Here is a 17,461-nt window from a genome sequence, read left to right as displayed (position 1 = left end):
CAGTAATGCGCTTTCATAGTCGGTCAAGCAGCCGCCATTAAACTCCAGAGGAAGATTTGCACTGGTGGTAACGAGTGCTAACTGCTACACCCAACATGAACGAAAATACCCGTGCGTTGTGTGAAATGGTGGAAGAAGTCCTATCATTGCTTAATATCGTTTTGATATTAAGCAATGATCCGGCGGAAAACAACAGATGACACCGCGGCGGTCCAACAAGACCGAACTCACGGTAAGAAAGCTTTTCTAAATAACACGTGGAGCGAGGCCAGTTGCTTTGTTTGTTTCTTACAGAAAGCGGTTTGTCGTTTTCTTAATGCCGAAACAAGTGTAGGGTGAGATTTTGTATTGTAATCTCTATTACATGTGATGTTCTGAACTCTTAAAAATACTCGCATCTTCTTTGATTTTTTTCAGACCTAAAAAATGGCCAAGCAGAACCAGCCAGACCTCAGACCACGGTGCTGAGGAGCTCTGAGTCCATCAGGACCAAGAGAGATTCAGTAAGTTATGATTTCACATTTACTGAATAGTGAACACCCGCATATTTGTAAGGAAAACTGATCTTCCCGTTATTTTATTTATTTTGTTATAACGCAGTACAGCAAGGCAGAGTGTGGTAAATTAACCATGGGACCATGAGAGCTGACTGAATTGAGAAACATGGTTCCGCAAAATCGTGTTGTACTGGACTTCCTCACAACCTCTTAGGGTGGTGTTTGCAAAATCATTGGCCCAGCGTGCTGAACGTTTGTTCCTGACGAAACAGGAACTGGTGGAACTATTTTTGACGCTCTACATGAACTGGAGGAACTTAAACATTATGTGGAAAGAAAGGATCACATCCTTTTGACTTTCTGTCTTGGCTCACTTCTGGACCATGGTGGACTTTACTGTTGAAGATTGCAACACCAATTCTGACTGTGTTGATTCTTTTTTGCCTGTTTACAACTTGCATCATTCCATGCCTTCGTAGCATGATGCTAAAGACATTTAACACAGCCATGATCAACTATCAGATGGTCAGGGTAATCTCTGACACCGATGAAGATTACATGTCTCTTCAGAAAGATGAAGATGAACTGAAAAAAAGAATATAACTAATAAACAGATTAAATCAAATGTTTTATGACTCCTACACTGAGAATGTGAAAACAAGTGGTGTTTGTGATGAAAGATAATTGCATTTGGTTTTCTACTCTTTCGTTTATAATTCATTTTTTTATATTCTTTTTCATTTTTTTAAAGGTTTTGAGTAACTTTTATGTAAGAATGTTAAACAGGAGGGAAATGTTAGAATTATTATGTTTGTTATCATTCTTACAGTTGTAATTTTATGTTACTAGTTTTTATTTAGAGGTTTAGTGTTCAAATTTGTTGAAACTTGGGAGACAAAATTAAATCTTCCTTAATCAAGCATGTTTGTACAGATGGTGACTTAGATCTTCCTGGGAAGGTCCTGAGCTGTAAAACCTGTCTATGTGTTAATTTAGTTTCTGTGTCTCCCCTCTGTCTGAATTCACATCCTACTGTGAAGATAGGATGTTGATTTCAGCCCCTCCATTCCTGTTCATACCTTTCTCTCCCCTGCTAATAAAAGAGACAAACAAGCTGAAGGTTTTCAGAACACATGGTGAGCAGCTTGGAGGAGCAGTTCACTGTGTCTTCTCCTTCTGCAGAAGTTTGGTTGAAAACTCACATACGTTGTCTGTGGATCTCTGTTTTCGTGTACGTTTAAGAAAATACCCATCAAATACCATTCCAAAAATGTCCCTTGCTGCACACTGTCAGAATGGTAGACTGTCAGACAAATGCCTAGTTAACATGACTGGTTGTTATGAAGTGCAATACAATTATTTAATACAAGTAGCATAATAACTGGAGCTGAACAAAATTATTCTGGTCAAATATTTGTCTGGCAGAAGTTCAGACAAACTGCCACTGTTATTCAGATTGCATCATTTAATGTATAGTTTTAGACACGTGAGTGTATCTTTACTTAATGAGCATTCTAAACTATTTCTAACCAGATACTCTGACTTATGGTTGTTTGCAAGAAGTTTATTAATAAATAAATAGATTTAACACCAGTTTTTAGTTGTCTAAAACATAACTTATTAACTCAGCTGGTGAATGTTGGTTCCTGCTCCCCCTTCCCCACTTACCTGGCTGTCCCACCCACTTCACATGGTGAAAATATTAACACAAAAACGACTTACCTAATTTTCTTGGGGAATATTTCATCTTCTTCTTTCTCTTTGGTCAAATAGGATCTTCTTTCTCTGGTGGTTGGTCCTTATTATCATCCTCCCCACTTGTAGCATGTCTTCATTAGCCAACTTTGTCACCCCCACCATGTATCCTTAGGCTAACATGGGTCTTCATGTGGCTAAATTTGCCAAAGCAAATAACACGAGCACTGTTTCACAACAGCCAAGTTGCTAAATAATACACATAAAGGATAACTTTGACTAACATATTAGCTTTTAATTTGCTAGATTAAAATTGGAGGGAACAAACAATTTGCCTGTCTTTAAAATATGTTTAATATTAAGGGCTAACATTACAGTAATGGAGTTTAATAACTCCAAGGTAGGATTGGCTTGAATTGCTCATAGCTAACATTACAGAGAAAGAGAACATAGTCAATGTTATTTTCTCAAAGAAAATGTAAAGTTAATAAGACACATACCTCATATGTATTAGGTATCAAACTTTGGCTTCTTTTTAAACAGGAGGTCTGGCCGTTATAACCATAGACATGAATACATATTAATGTCTATGGACCTTGCCAAGCTCCGCCCAGCAACACCCCTCGAGAGTCCCACGTGACTTCATGTCTCACATTAACAACTTAGCTCCAATGTCTAAACATGGCATTTTTCGTCCTCTGCAGAGTATTTCTGAGTCAATTAGCTTAGCATTTCTGCCGGATTTTCACAAAATATCTGATAGGGATTTTTTGGTATTATCATTTTGTTGTTACTTTAGTTCATATTCAGTCTAATGTTAGTCAGTTTAAAGTGTTCTCTTCTTTAAACTGTATGTGTGAACTGACCTGGAGGTCACAGCTGCCTGTTATCTTCATGTGAAACAGTTTGACCGAGATTTGAACCGGGCTCAGATCATGGGACAGATGTTAAATTGTTTTACGACCTTTGCTGTGTTTAGGTAAAATGTTTTACGACTTCAGCTGTTTCCTCTGCTGTCTTATCTTGCCTTTCCTCCCTCTTTGAAGTTTGATAATAAAAGACAAGCTCTACCCAAAGATCTTCAGAACGCTCCGTGAACGGCTCGGAGGAGCAGTTGACAGAGTCTTCTCCTTTTGCAGAAGTTTAGTCATAAATTCATATACGTTGTCTGTGGTTCTTTTATGTAGGTTCTAGGAAAATACCTATCATTTTGGTGCCGTGACCCGGATCTCTCATACCGACCGCTGTCAGGCAGAGGAAGACGCGCTGAATCCATGCATGGCCAGAAGTCATTTGGACCTGGAAAGAAAGACCCAGGAAGTAGAATTCTTCGCTGGGCCAGCGCCATAGGTCCGACTTTGTCTGCCAACGGCGGAATGACGAGATCCGACTGGACAACCCGAAAACTACAGAAACGTAGGTGAATTTTAAAAATGGCTATTTTAGTGGTTTGAGTTCCCTTGTATGATGTTCGCTCTGCTAAAACTCTGTGGTTTGAGTTCCCTTGTATGATGTTCGCTCTGCTAAAACTCTGTGGTTTGAGTTCCCTTGTATGATGTTCGCTCTGCTAAAACTCTGTGGTTTGAGTTCCCTTGTATGATGTTCGCTCTGCTAAAACTCTAAGGTCTGAGAATCCTTGTATGATTTCGCTCTGCTAAAACTCTGAGGTCTGAGTTCCCTTGTTAAATGTCACTCTGCTAAAACTCTGTTCGAGGAGACCCCATAAGGGCAAGTCCTCAGGCGGATAGGAAGCTTGTCATTGCTGTGTGGTTTTGATTTTTTGTCTGAAAGTACAACTTACAAGACAAAAACAGATAATGTTACGCTAAATCGTAGAGTCATTACTGTGCTGGTATTGCTGGTTTGCTACTGCTGCTTTGATGTGTGTGTGTGCGTGACAGAGTAGTGTGAGAGTGATTGGAGGTTTAAATACCGCTCTGTATTTTACCTCATATAAAACAGTGGAATTAAGCAGCAAACCTCTTGTGGATGCAATAGGCAAGATTCTCCCACTCGAAAGAGTCGAAGCGGGGAATACCACAACAAGGTATTTTAATTGCTGGCCCACTGAAAAGATCTCCAGTTCATAGGACTCCCTAGGAGTCAACGAACCTGGACCAAATTTAAATAAATTCAAATAAATAATATTTTCAAGCTGAAATTGCAAGTGTTTTAAAATGGGAAATAAATGTTGTAATTCCTCACTTGCTGAGGGCCCCGATGGGGATGAAAAGTACATGCTGTCCAGGTTTCCTGGTAGCACTGTACACATGAAAAAAAAAAAAAAAAATGGAGAAAGAAATAAAATAGATGGGAAGCTAAAAATTGATCAATGGCAAACAATTGTGGGAATTTTGGAGAGTAGTGTAAAAAGAAAAATGGGTATAAATAAAAAAAAGGAGAATGAGCTGAGGTGTGCTAAATTATGGTTAAACGAATCTAAAAACTTAATTATAGAGACGGAAGAAAATAAAGTAATTCCAAGCACACGGAATGCTGTAGCGGTGAGAGGAGTGCAAGCTCCTGCAGCCACCCCTCCCCCTGCCGCTGCAGCAGCTCCGTCTGCCCCAGTATCAGCCGCTGCTGTCCCAGCAACACGACTGTATCCCTCACTAGAGGAAGGGACACAAAACTTATATATCTTTAGACCCTGTACCTTAGAAGAGGTCAGGAAAGCTGTGAAAGGATCAGATGTTTTTCACCTGGATAAATTTGGAGGTTTATATACCTCTGCCTTTTCCAACAACCGGACAAAAGGCCTTGGAAGAGACAGAGGCAGAGGAGGTCACAATAGGCGACGACCCCAAAATAACACCCCACAAAATCCACGGCATTCAAAAGGCTGCTGGATTTGTGGCAATATTGGTCACTGGGCAAGAAACTGCCCTTCAAAGAATGTTGCATGGGGCGACAAGAGGGGTGGTGGAGTGAGGAGACCACAAATAGGAGAAATCCTCAGCATGATCAGACTCTACCACACCCCAAAAACACAAACCATCAGACCAAATTGATGAAATGGTAGAGACATGTGCATGTAGTTTGGGGAACGTTAAGTAAAACCATAAAAGAAATTTAATTCTTGTAAGAAATCAGTGTATGCAAAATAATTTTTAATGCTACTAAAAATTAGGTAAACCTCACAAGTGAGAAATAATTCGTTTTAAGAAATACTGATGTTTGTTTTGTTTTTCTTTTTTGAGCATTCCTATACCTTTAAAGAAAAACCAGTAAAGAGAGGTCTCACTGAAATAAAAACATGGGAACAACTTCTTTGTATGCTAAAAGTGGAATCATGACTTTCCTGAAGGAGGAGAAGCTGAAAAATAAAACTAAATAATAAAATTGTCCTCAGAGAACAATGTTTAATGTATTGTGTCAGAATAAGATTATAACACCAACTTGGTGAAACGATCCTTGGCTGTATAGCTGGAGGGGTCAGCGGTCAGAGTAAGGTACCGACCTGGACATTATCCAGCCTCGTAACTCTCTTAGGCCTTGAGAGGAGGACTGCCCGCTGACTTCACAGTCTGCAGCACTGAGATCAACAGAGAAATCCATTGTTCTCTGGTGAGACGTGTCTTAGATGAAGTTAACATAAACTTACATTCTACATTTTAAAGGTTAATATTGTACAGGATAAAAGAGACTAGAGCTTTTAACATGTTTCATGTTTATATGTGTTTAAATAAGGAAATGGTTTATGACTTCTTAAAAAGTTGGATAATAAGTGGCTAAAACTATACGATGAAAAGAAAAAAAAGTTAGATGGAAAATGTTTGTGTATAAAAAAAAAACACAGAAAAGCAAGCAAACACTAATTGACTCTTATTTGCTTCTTTCCTTTTCCTCTGTCTGAGCCTCGCTGCGCTGCGTCTGACCTCTGACCTCAGCTCTGATCTGTCCTGCCAATCAGATGACGTCCCTCCTTCATCACCAGCCAGTTGATAAAGAAGCGAAAAAGGACAGAACGATTTCTACCACCTGGACACTGAAGGCAATAAAGTGTCCACTGGTCCTAATTCCTTGACATCTGGGAACTGCCATGCAGCAAAACTACTGTATGGAGTCCTGCTAGACGTTTGGAAAAAGACAGCAAACCAAACTGTTTGACGTTTGTTTCATTGGTGGATAACCTGGACATTTCACTGAGGGACAGTCTGGACAACTTATAAATAATCCAACACCAGAGCCAGTTGGACTGACAGGGAGCTGGAGGAGGGGCGGAGGGAGAACCAGCTGCAGCGACGCCAGCAGCAGGAGGGGGAAGCGAGAAGCAAGACAGAAAAGAGAAATGCGAGATAAGTTATACACACACCGCTGTGATAAGAGAATGTGCTCACTAATCCTGTTTGCATATAGGAATTATCTATTTAGAAAAGAACATTTTGAAGGTTTTTAGGTACAATGTTAGATAAAATCGTTCATTTTGTACCCGTTAACTCAGTCCTTAACAGAAGGACCAGTGATCTTCTTAGGGCCCACGAGCCGTAGATTGGGAAACTGTGAAGGAAAAAAACTGTAATGGTTAAAAGTTAAGAAAGTAAAAAAAAAACAAAAAAAAACTGAGTGTGATACTGCTAAATTACACCAACTAAAAATTATTAGATTCAAAGCTAATAATGATTTGCAGATGTTTTATTTATAATAAATACTAGTTTGGAACTACATTAAACATCTCTAAGTGTTGAAATTAATTGATATTGCAGTGTTTAAATACTATGAAGTATTTCTTTGCATTTAACTGAAACACTTAACTTAGAGTTTAATTATATAAAGAATCTACAGATTGATTGGGATTGTGTTTGTGTATTTTATATTGAGATGAATGACAATTATTTTGAGAAGAGAGAAATGTTACTGCTAAATTGAGTAACGAATGAAATTATTGACCATTTAATTTGACATATAAAAAACTTACATTGTTAACTTGTCTGAAATGCGAGGTTAAGTGAAAGTCTGAGACTTTAAGCAACCTTGTAAACGGCTACTAAAAACTGATGATTGTGATTAAAAGCAACATTTTCTAGATTTCAGTCTAGAACATTTTAATCCAGATTTGATTGATAGTCAATAAATTCAAAAGTAAAATCTTGAATTAGAGGATATGATATTTGTTTTGAATTAAAGGTGAAAATTTTTATTTTAGAAGAATAAAATAAAGATGTTGAAAGCTGCTGAATTACAAGAAAAAAACTAAAATAACTGAAAGGTAAACCTGTAATTAAAAATACTTGTTTGCTAAAGGATCTTCTACAAGCGATCTTCTGAGTTCACCTGAATTAACCATTATTCCTCCCAAAGACCAATTTGAAGCTGGAATGATTGTAACACATGGGCAATGCCATGTGTAAAAAGGGGGGAAAGGGAAAATGGTGAGGTAATACTATATAACTACTAAATTCTTACTTGTCCAGTTTGTGTCAGAAACAATCCTCAAGGAAACATTAGACCAAGAAGAGGAAGTTTCCCAAAACCCTCTTATCCATTTCAAACAATGCATATGGACTTTATTGAACTCACACAAAGTGGACCACATAAATATTGTTTGGTGATGATTGATGCTTTTTCTAAATGGGTTGAAATAGCTCCAGCAAAGCATGCAGATGCTTTGACAGTAGCTAAGGCTATTTGCAAAACTATTATTCCAACACATGGCATCCCACAAACTATTTATAGTGACAATGGGCCACAATTTGTAAACCAGGTAGTACAAAACATGGCTACTCACTTAGGAATGACATTAAAGAATCACTGTGCCTACCACCCCCAGAGTGCAGGATTGGAACCAATGGTACTGTGAAAAGCAGATTAAAGAAATGCATGGAAACTACTGGCAAGCCAAGGCCAGACTGTTTAGATTTGGTAAAACTATATATGAGAATTACACCCACACAGGAAGGGTTAACACCATTTGAAATAATTCATGGAAGATCATATAGATTACCTATATTTCTTTCAGATTTACAGAAAGCAGATAAGGAGCAAACTTTGGCAGATTATATGATCAGGATCCTGAAACAGAAAGAGGTGTTAAATGCAAATTTACTGCCGTCTGACTGTTCTCCTCTACAGGAAATAAATAAAACCACCCCCATCCAGCCAGGTGACTGGGTCTACATAAAGGTCATCAAAAGAAAGAATTGGGCCAGCCCACGCTTGGAAGGACCCTTCCAGGTGCTGATGACCACACCAACAGCCGTAAAGATTGCTGAAAGACCCAGCTCGAGACATCTCAGTCACTGCAAGCTGCAGGGAGTGTTTGAACCCCTAAGCAGGCGAAGGGAGGAAGACCGGACTTCAAAGGGGGGCTATTTTTTAGGGTAGCTCGTCTCAAACCCGGTGAAGAAACGCTTAAGATTCCCCCGTCTTTAGGTTGGGGGTTTTGACATCTCTGTGTGCCGAGCAGCAATGGAGACTCCATATGCCAGATGGATCTTCTACTGCACTGTGACTGCAGCATGTCTGATGTTTGGAGGAGGAAGTGACATCACTTCCACCCACATGACTACAGCACCAACTTGTGGTGGCAGCTGATGAACAAGACTGCTCATGAGGAGAAAGAGGTGAACTGCTATGTGTGTGTGTGCAGCTGCCAATCGCCACACACAACTCAGGTCTGCGTGCAGGACACATCACTGATGACATTCAGATGTGTCTCTATGGCCTGAGCACACAACCACGACTCAGCGTCCCCATGCCAAAGGGATGCAAACGGTGAAAAAATGACTATTCTGTTCTACTTCAGATAGGAGATGGAACTTTTTGGATCTATGAACTGTTCCTTTAATGCTGACGTATTTCCATTTCCACTAATCGCATGGAAAATACCAGAGACCATTTCCTTAGCAGGAGCTAAACCCGGGTCTCTGAGGAGCTGCGTGTTCAACAACAAACACGTTTCTCTTGGGATGCTACCTTGAAACCTGTGTAACAAAGTTTACACCTACTGCGAACCGACACAGGATTTCATCAACTGCACAACCTGCAGGGGTCAAAGGGCGACCCCCGACTGCAAAGTCTGGAAGGACAACCCAGACTGTGACGACTTGCTTCAGGAGAGGTGTTTCAACATCACGCATAAGACAAAGAGGAAACAGGAGACAACGCTGTGCAGTGCCATAGTGCCAGGAGACTATGGTTCACGTATGTTGGCAGATTGGTACTTCATATGTGGAAATGAGCGTACATGTTTTTTGCCGAAAAATTGGGGAGGACTGTGTGCTGTGGTTCCGTTAATCAACCCGATTGCGTTCATCAGGAAAGCACAAAATGATCCACGTACCCGCTCCAAACGAACAGTTATGTCAGAGGTCAAAAAAATGGGGAGGCCTAACTACACATACTGGAGTTCCATGGGAATTCAGGATTTGGAACGGTGGAGAAAAATTCATGCAAGGTCTGTTTCCGTGGGTTGGAGTAGGTGAGATTCGGGACCACGTAGAGATAAACAGGTACGGATTACTGTGACTAATCAACATCACATATCAGCTGGCCAATGGCACCGCGAAAGAGCTGACTGAACTGAGAAACATGGTTATGCAAAATCGTGTTGTTCTGGATTTCCTCACTGCCCCTCAGGGAAGTGTTTGTAAAATCATTGGCCCGACGTGCTGCACTTTTGTGCCGGATGAAACGGGAACTGGTGGAACTATTTCTGATGCTCTACATGGCCTGGCGGAACTTAAACATTGTGTAGAAGGTGCTACACAAGGCTCATCCTTTTTTGATTTGTTTTCATGGCTCACGTCTGGTCCGTGGTGGACTTTACTGTTAAAGCTCGTGACACCTATTCTGATTGTTTTGGTTCTGTTCTGTCTTTTTACGGGTTGCATTATTCCTTGTCTACGAAGTATGATGTTTAAAACGATTAACACAACTGTTGTCAGTTATCAGCTAGCAAAGGCATCCTATGAGACAAATGAAGATGACTTGTTTCGAGATTCTGACGATTTTCTGAACAATGATGATGTTCTGTAATCAATAAACAAATTAATTCATTTGCTGAATGATTCCTACACCAAAAATGTGAAAACAAGTGGTGTTAGTGATGAGAAAACTGCATTTGATTTTTTGCTGTTTCTTTCTTTTGTTTTTGTTCATTTCATTTATTCATTATGTTCATTGTGTAATTTTTCTGTTTAGACTAGGACAAAATGTATATATCTTGCATTTATTGGTTCTATTTTATTTCTTTTCTTTTCTATGCTTGGCTTTTGACTAAGGTTTATACACATGGTAAAATGATAAAAAGGGGGGAATGATAGGGATTTTTTGGTATTATCATTTTGTTGTTACTTTAGTTCATATTCAGTCTAATGTTAGTCAGTTTAAAGTGTTCTCTTCTTTAAACTGTATGTGTGAACTGACCTGGAGGTCACAGCTGCCTGTTATCTTCATGTGAAACAGTTTGACCGAGATTTGAACCGGGCTCAGATCATGGGACAGATGTTAAATTGTTTTACGACCTTTGCTGTGTTTAGGTAAAATGTTTTACGACCTCAGCTGTTTCCTCTGCTGTCTTATCTTGCCTTTCCTCCCTCTTTGAAGTTTGATAATAAAAGACAAGCTCTACCCAAAGATCTTCAGAACGCTCTGTGAACGGCTCAGAGGAGCAGTTGACAGAGTCTTCTCCTTTTGCAGAAGTTTAGTCATAAATTCATATACGTTGTCTGTGGTTCTTTTATGTAGGTTCTAGGAAAATACCTATCAATATCAGCCACGACAATGGACAGGGGAACCAACAAGTTCATGTCATCTTTTTTGGATGACATCAAGATGTTTGAGCCACGCAATGCTTCCAACATTGTGGGAGCTAAATGCTACCGGTCGATGAGAAAAACAGCAGATCCTCAGACCCTCAGCATAAATATGGCTGTGGACAAGATCACCGATGCCTGTTGTTCTTGCAAGGCTGGGTAAGTCGGGCATTCATGGTTTTGAGGGTGTATAAATCTAGGACTTATACACGGTACTCGGTGCTAGCGTGGCTAACACGATTACAGTTTAATAAAAGCTAGCGTGGCTAGCACGATAACAGTTTAATAAAAAACCTTTTCAGGTGAAATAAAATCTTTAATGAATGTCAGATACGGTACACATTGCATATTGATCTGTTCAGTTAACGTAAGGCTGTAACAGACAGGCTTCAGGATGTAGAAGTTGTATCGGTACTGCCATTATGCTGTACTTGGCTAAAAGGTTTTCATAATGGATGTGTTTAATATTGACTTTATTTTTTTCATTCACTAAACACAAAGAAAGCAAAGCAGTAATATTTACACCAGCAGACACTTTGTTCTTATTGATCCTACGACGGTTGAGCTGCTAATGCGGTCGTGCACAAGCTTTAATCCAAGCAAGGCATTCCGTTTCAGATTTTGGAAATCTGTGAATTTTAGTTCCACAAACACGATCAGGATACCTGACATCCCCTGACACCATTAATAAAGACACAAAGAGTAACATTGATACCAACTTTATTTTAAAAAAGCTCATGTTTCAAATCAAACAGCAAGAAAATACATCCAGTAAAACTTTAACAGTTTCAGATTCCTGATGGTTCATCATGTAACATGAAGACAAAACTTCACCTGTAAGAATACAAAAATAAATTTAAACCCATTTTATCACTGTAATAAAAAACAGACTAATCCCAACTTTAGACAAGTCACTCATTATTTCACATCTACGTTTTTGTTGCAACAGTTGGAAAACAGAATACAATTAAAAAATACAAATAAATGCACATAAATTTACATGTCAACATGTTTGTGAATTAATGGCTCCATTTATGAAAAAGAAAACATAAAACACCACCACAAAAATTAAAAAGCAAAAGAAGAGAGCAGGAAAATTAATAAAACAGAAATATCACATTTTTATGTTTGTTTCCAATTGATGGTTCTGCTAATCAGCTGTTGCAGTAATGTTAGAATATTAATTCATTATTAAATAATGATTTCTAATAAAGTACTTTATACTTTAAACAAATTAACTTTGATTAAAATAAATGCAAAGATCTAAAGAAACTAAAATTCAGTTTGATCAACTTTACTGAAACCAAAGATCTTCAGGAAGTAGAGATGTGTCACTCTGTTTTTTTCTGACATCTTTTGATTTTTGTTTTTTTGATTCAGTTATTTTAATCACATTTGTCATAAACATGTTTCATCTGTTTAGTTGTTTCACTTTAGGATTTTCTTTCTGTTTTTCCTTCATTTCTCTTGTTTCTTCATGTTTTTGCAGAAAAGCAGAAAAATTTTTCTTGTATTTTTCTTTGAACTCATTAAATTCTTCTGCTTGTTTTCTGGCTTCCTCTTCAAACTTCCTCTTTACTTCCTCCAGTTGTTTCTGATATTTTTCCTCTAGTTCTTTCCTCTCCTTCTCTTGTTCTCTCCTCCTCTCCTCATCTTCTCTCCTCTGGTTTTCATATTTCTCTCTCTCTTTCTCATATTTCTCCTGAAATCTCTTCAGTTCTTCTCGTCTCTCTTCGTCTTCTCGGTGTCGTTTTTCCCACCACTCCTTTCTTTCCGTCTCCCAGGCGTCTCGTTTCTCCTCCATCTGTTTTCTCATCTCTTCCAGTTTTCTGTCGATTGTTTCCTTTTCTTCTGATTCCTGTTTGATCTTTTTCTCTAAATCTTGTCGTTCTTTTTCCCACTGATGTTGTTGTCGTTCTTCCTCCTCTTTTCTTTTCTTCTCTTCCTTTTCTCTTTCTCTCTGTTCTCTCTCTTTCTGCTCTCGCTCCTTCCTGTTGTTTTCTTCCATCTCTTTAAATTGCTTCTCTCTCTGTTTTCTCTCTCTTTCCATCTCTTCTCTCTGTTCTTCCATTTTTCTTCTCAGTGATTCTGTTTCTTCTTCGTGTTTCTTCTGAAGTTCCTCCCTCAGTTTCTTCATTTCTTCTTCTTTCTCCTCCAGGATCCTCTTCATCTCTCTCTGAATAGCAGCTTCTGCCTCCTGCAGCATCTCGCTGGTGAAACATTTTCCTCTGTTCTTCTCCACCATGTTATTGATCTTCTGGATCAGTTCATTGGTTTGTGATCGATTCTGTTTATCGTAGTTATTAAAAACATGATATCTTCCTCCACAGTCGTTGATCACCTTCATAAAGGATTCATCACGTCCCTCTCTAAGGTAGTCCTCTATCGTTTTCTCCTCATACTGCAGTTTGTCTCCTCCAGTGAACAGAATGAGAGTAAAATCTTCAGAGTTTTTACCAAAAACTTTCTTCATTTGTCTCAAAGTTTGTTTCTCCTCCTCTGTGAATCTGCCGACATGCAGCACCAGCAGGAAGACGTGTGGCCCCGGGGCCAGCAGGCTGATGCACTTCAGCAGCTCCTCATCCACCTGGTCGGGGGTCAGATTGTTGTCAAACAGACCAGGAGTGTCGACCACAACGACCCGCCGACCTCCGATCACAGTCTGAGCTTTCTGACAGTTTCTAGTGACCGACTGCTGAGAAGCTTTAGCTTCAAACTGTTTCCTTCCCAGGATGGTGTTTCCTGATGAACTCTTCCCACAGCCAGTTTTCCCGATCAGAACGATCCGGAGACGATCTGCTGCTGGGATCTGCTCAGGATCTGGGTTAGAAATAAAGATTAATTAGAAAATTATTAGACATAATCCTCACAGGGAACTGATTGAAGAAACAAGTTATGATGAAAACTTCTGATTTGCTCAATCATTCCTGTCATGCTGACGCTTCTTAGATTAAAAATAAATTATTTAAAGAGGAAACTGTATTATTCTCTGTAGGAAAGCTGATTGTTTCACAGTTCATCTTATCCCGAGTTCTGCAGACAGTTTCCTGATGTCAGGCAGAGAAACGGATATGGAGACATTCTGCTGTTTTCAACTTCCTGTCTGAGTCTCGGATAAGTTAATAAAACATTGCATTGTAAAAAACTAACAAACTGAGGAATAAATTAATAAAAGGAACTGCTACAATAGGCATCATCCTATGTCTTAGTGAAATTAATATTAAACTGGAGAAATAAAAGAAAAGCAGAATTAACTAAACTTATGTAGGTAACTGGAAAAAAATCTTTTAAATCTTAATTAAATTAACATAATATTTACCTGCAACCACAGTCTTTGACTCAGACTCCTTCAGTTTATTCTGTAGCTGTAGTTTATCGTCTCTTTGGCCCCATAATAATGTTTTAGTTGTATAAGATGAATCTTTCTCTCTCTCAGAAACGTTTCTCTCCACCGTCTCCATCAGTCCTTCAATCTGCCGTCTGTCTCTGATGTCCAGAACTAAATATCTTCCTCCACAGATCTGGAGGAGATCCTGGATGTCCTTGTTCTCTATAAAGTTACCAACATCTGGATGTTCAGGATCTGAGTCTGTAGTGAAGAGGATGATGGTGAAGTCATTGACTCTGGAGCTGAATGTGTCCTGGATGGTGTGTAACTCTCCCTTGTCTTCATCAGTGAGGGGACCCACAGGTAGGACCAGGATGAAGGCGTGGACACCCTCAGGGTCACAGAGGGAGACACACCTGAAGGATTCCTCCATCACTTCCTGCTGAGCTTTTCCACCCAAGGCAGGCAGCTCCACCAGAGAAACCCGACGTCCAAACGCCTCTCCCTGGTTTCTGACACACTCTGAAGAGTTGGAGGCTGAAGGAAGATCTGGCTGATCTAGAATAGCTTTGGCTGCTGATGTCTTCAGTGGGTCATTTGGACCAAACAGAACCAGGTTTAAAGGTGGCGGAGTCTGATCTACTTTGGATTTAACTGCAACAAAACAAATTAAAATTATTACAAATCAACACAATCATTGTTGAAACAGTAACAGTTCAATGTGGAAGTTTTCTGTCCTGAACTTTAAATAAATTTGTCTGAACCTTTTCAGACTAAAAACTAAGGACGTTTAACCTGGAGAATCTCAGATGAAAAACTTTTAAATCAATCACTTGACTGGTTTTTAATCTGGTGGGTTTAATAACTGGACCTGGGAAAAGTGGATTTCTTGTCCAGATGTGAGAAGTGTATTTTAATTTCTCTAACAGTAATGAACATAGAGCTACATAATCAGATTGAATCCTGTTCTTACCAGCAGCAGCTCTGGATCTTGGTCGTTTCTGAGCCTGATCATCTGACGGTAAAGTTGCTGCTGCTTCTTCAAACTTTTCATGTCTCACATGGTTTCCATTGTTTTCTTTCTCAATTTGTCCAAAGCGAATCAGCAGCTGCTCACGTTCAGTTTCCTCCATCTTTAAATATCTGTAGCTACATTTTCTGATCAGATCCTTCAGAGGAGAACCGAACACAGAACCTTCCTGTCTGGACTTCAGGATCAATACCAATGAATGATCAAATGATTGATCACTGAAGGCTTGAAGGATTCTGTAGATCTTATCTTTCTCTCCTTCAGTGAAACTTTCAGGCTGAACAACCAGCAGGAAGACATGAGGTCCAGGATCAGAGACTTCAGAACATTTTCTGATGAAATCTGTCAGTTTTTCTGCTGTGTGGAACGAAACATCTGGAGTGTTGATCACAGATATTTGTTTGTTTTTCAGTGGAGCAGAAATCTTCTTAAATATGTTTGATGATCTGGTGAATCCATCACGTCCCAGTATGAAGTTCCCCACTGATCTCCTCTCAGACCAGTTTCCTCCCAGTAGAACCAGTCTGAGCTCAGACACTGGAGATAAAATGAACAATTAAAATAGTTCAACACATTTAGATCACAAAGAAAACTTTAAATTTATTGATTCAGTAATAATTTATCTTTTGCTGATTCACACAGTTTACAGAAATTTAAACTTCAAGTTTATAGAAAAAAATATTAAGAGAATTTGATCCAATCTATAATATTTAAAATGATGAATGTTTGTTTTATTAGAATATTATGAAATACACATTACTGGATCTTCTCAGCAAAGAGTCTGAGTTAATTTTTTTTGTGATTTCAGTATTTTAATCTTAATAACTTAGATCTTTATTTCTCATCAGATTAAATCAGTTAAACTCACTGGAAGGAGGAATTAGTTCCAGGCTGTTGCTCCGTTTAACAGGCTGCAGATCTGAAAAGATTAAAAAAAGACTTTTTCAGAAAACTGAGCGAATAAAAATAAAAATAATTCAAACATTAAATTTCTCCAGAAGCAGAAAAACCAAACAAGAACTAAACTGATGATCTGAAACAGAACCGGGTTTAATAACTGATACACAGAAAAACAGGAAACATTGAAACATGTTTGCTTATGAACTTTAATAAAGAGACTGAACCAAATGTTTGTTTCTGATCAAACTGTCATAAAGGACAAATTCATTTTACAGAACAGAGGAGAACCGGTTCAAAGATCTGTTTTACTGAAGCCAGAACAAAAACTGCAGATCTGATGTGAAAGACTGAATGAAGGTCACTGATGAGTTTAGAGTCTCTAATCATTTCCTCTTTTTAAAACACATAAAATAACAAACATATTGCTTTAAAAACAGAATATTTTCTTATAACAAAGAAACTTTTACAATCTTTTCCACATCAGTTCATCTAATTACTGTAAAACCCCAAAAACATGAAACAATGTTTCTATATGAACCAGATAAACATTAATCCATATTTAACCTTTAATCAAACACAATCTAAGGATTCATGAGGTTTAACTAAACTCACCTGGTTCTGCAGCAGCCATGATGTGTCTGTCTGGATTGACCAAAACAGAACCTGGACCAGAACCTGGACCGACCCAACCAGAACTTCAGGTTCCTATCTGAAGAGAGACTTTAAAAATATTAGAGGGAAAAAAAAGTTTAAGGTTAAAAAATACGACCAGATGTGGGGATGAAGTTTGTACAGTTTGACATTCAGAAACATTGTTTATATGCAGTTAAGATAAAATTAACCAGTTTACATTTGACATAAAACAAGAATTATTTATAACCTTCTCAATAATCAACAGAAATCCTTTTGCTGCAGCTCTGGGAGGTTGGAAGGCCTCCTCACCATCACCCTAATATTTACCTTCCTGTCACATTCAAGTCTGGACTTTAACTAGGCTGATCCAAAACATTATTTATTACAGTCAGAAGAAACATGTTGGTCACATTAAAATATTATTTAATTTAAACCTAAATCTAGGGCTGCACAGTGGCGCACTGTTGCCTTCCAATAAGAAGGTCCTGGGTTCAATTCCCGGCCCGGGGTCTTTCTGCATGGAGTTTGCATGTTCAGGTTAATTGGTCTCTCTAAATTCTCCCTAAGTGTGAGTGTGAATGGTTGTGTGTGTTGCCCTGTGACAAACTGGCGACCTGCTGGT

The 17,461-nt window shown here is 38.7% G+C and overlaps 1 protein-coding gene across 1 annotated transcript; it reads right to left on the bottom strand.

The window, feature by feature from the left end:
* Positions 1-11,846: 11,846 nt before the first annotated feature.
* Positions 11,847-16,837, bottom strand: LOC103461535 (GTPase IMAP family member 8-like). Its single transcript, XM_081611150.1, has 5 exons — positions 16,819-16,837; positions 16,175-16,225; positions 15,250-15,843; positions 14,268-14,930; positions 11,847-13,768 (listed from the first exon to the last, which is right to left on the bottom strand). Exons 1-5 carry the CDS (start codon positions 16,835-16,837, stop codon positions 12,360-12,362), a joined length of 2,736 nt encoding a protein of 911 aa, XP_081467276.1. The 3' UTR covers positions 11,847-12,359.
* Between the last annotated feature and the right edge of the window lie 624 nt (positions 16,838-17,461).

The sequence above is a fragment of the Poecilia reticulata genome, chromosome 9 (assembly GCF_904066995.2).
Source record: "Poecilia reticulata chromosome 9, P_reticulata-male-v2, whole genome shotgun sequence".
NCBI classification, from domain to species: domain Eukaryota; kingdom Metazoa; phylum Chordata; class Actinopteri; order Cyprinodontiformes; family Poeciliidae; genus Poecilia; species Poecilia reticulata.
The sequence above is the reverse complement of the archived record's forward strand: the minus strand, read 5'-3'. Positions and strand labels throughout refer to the sequence as shown.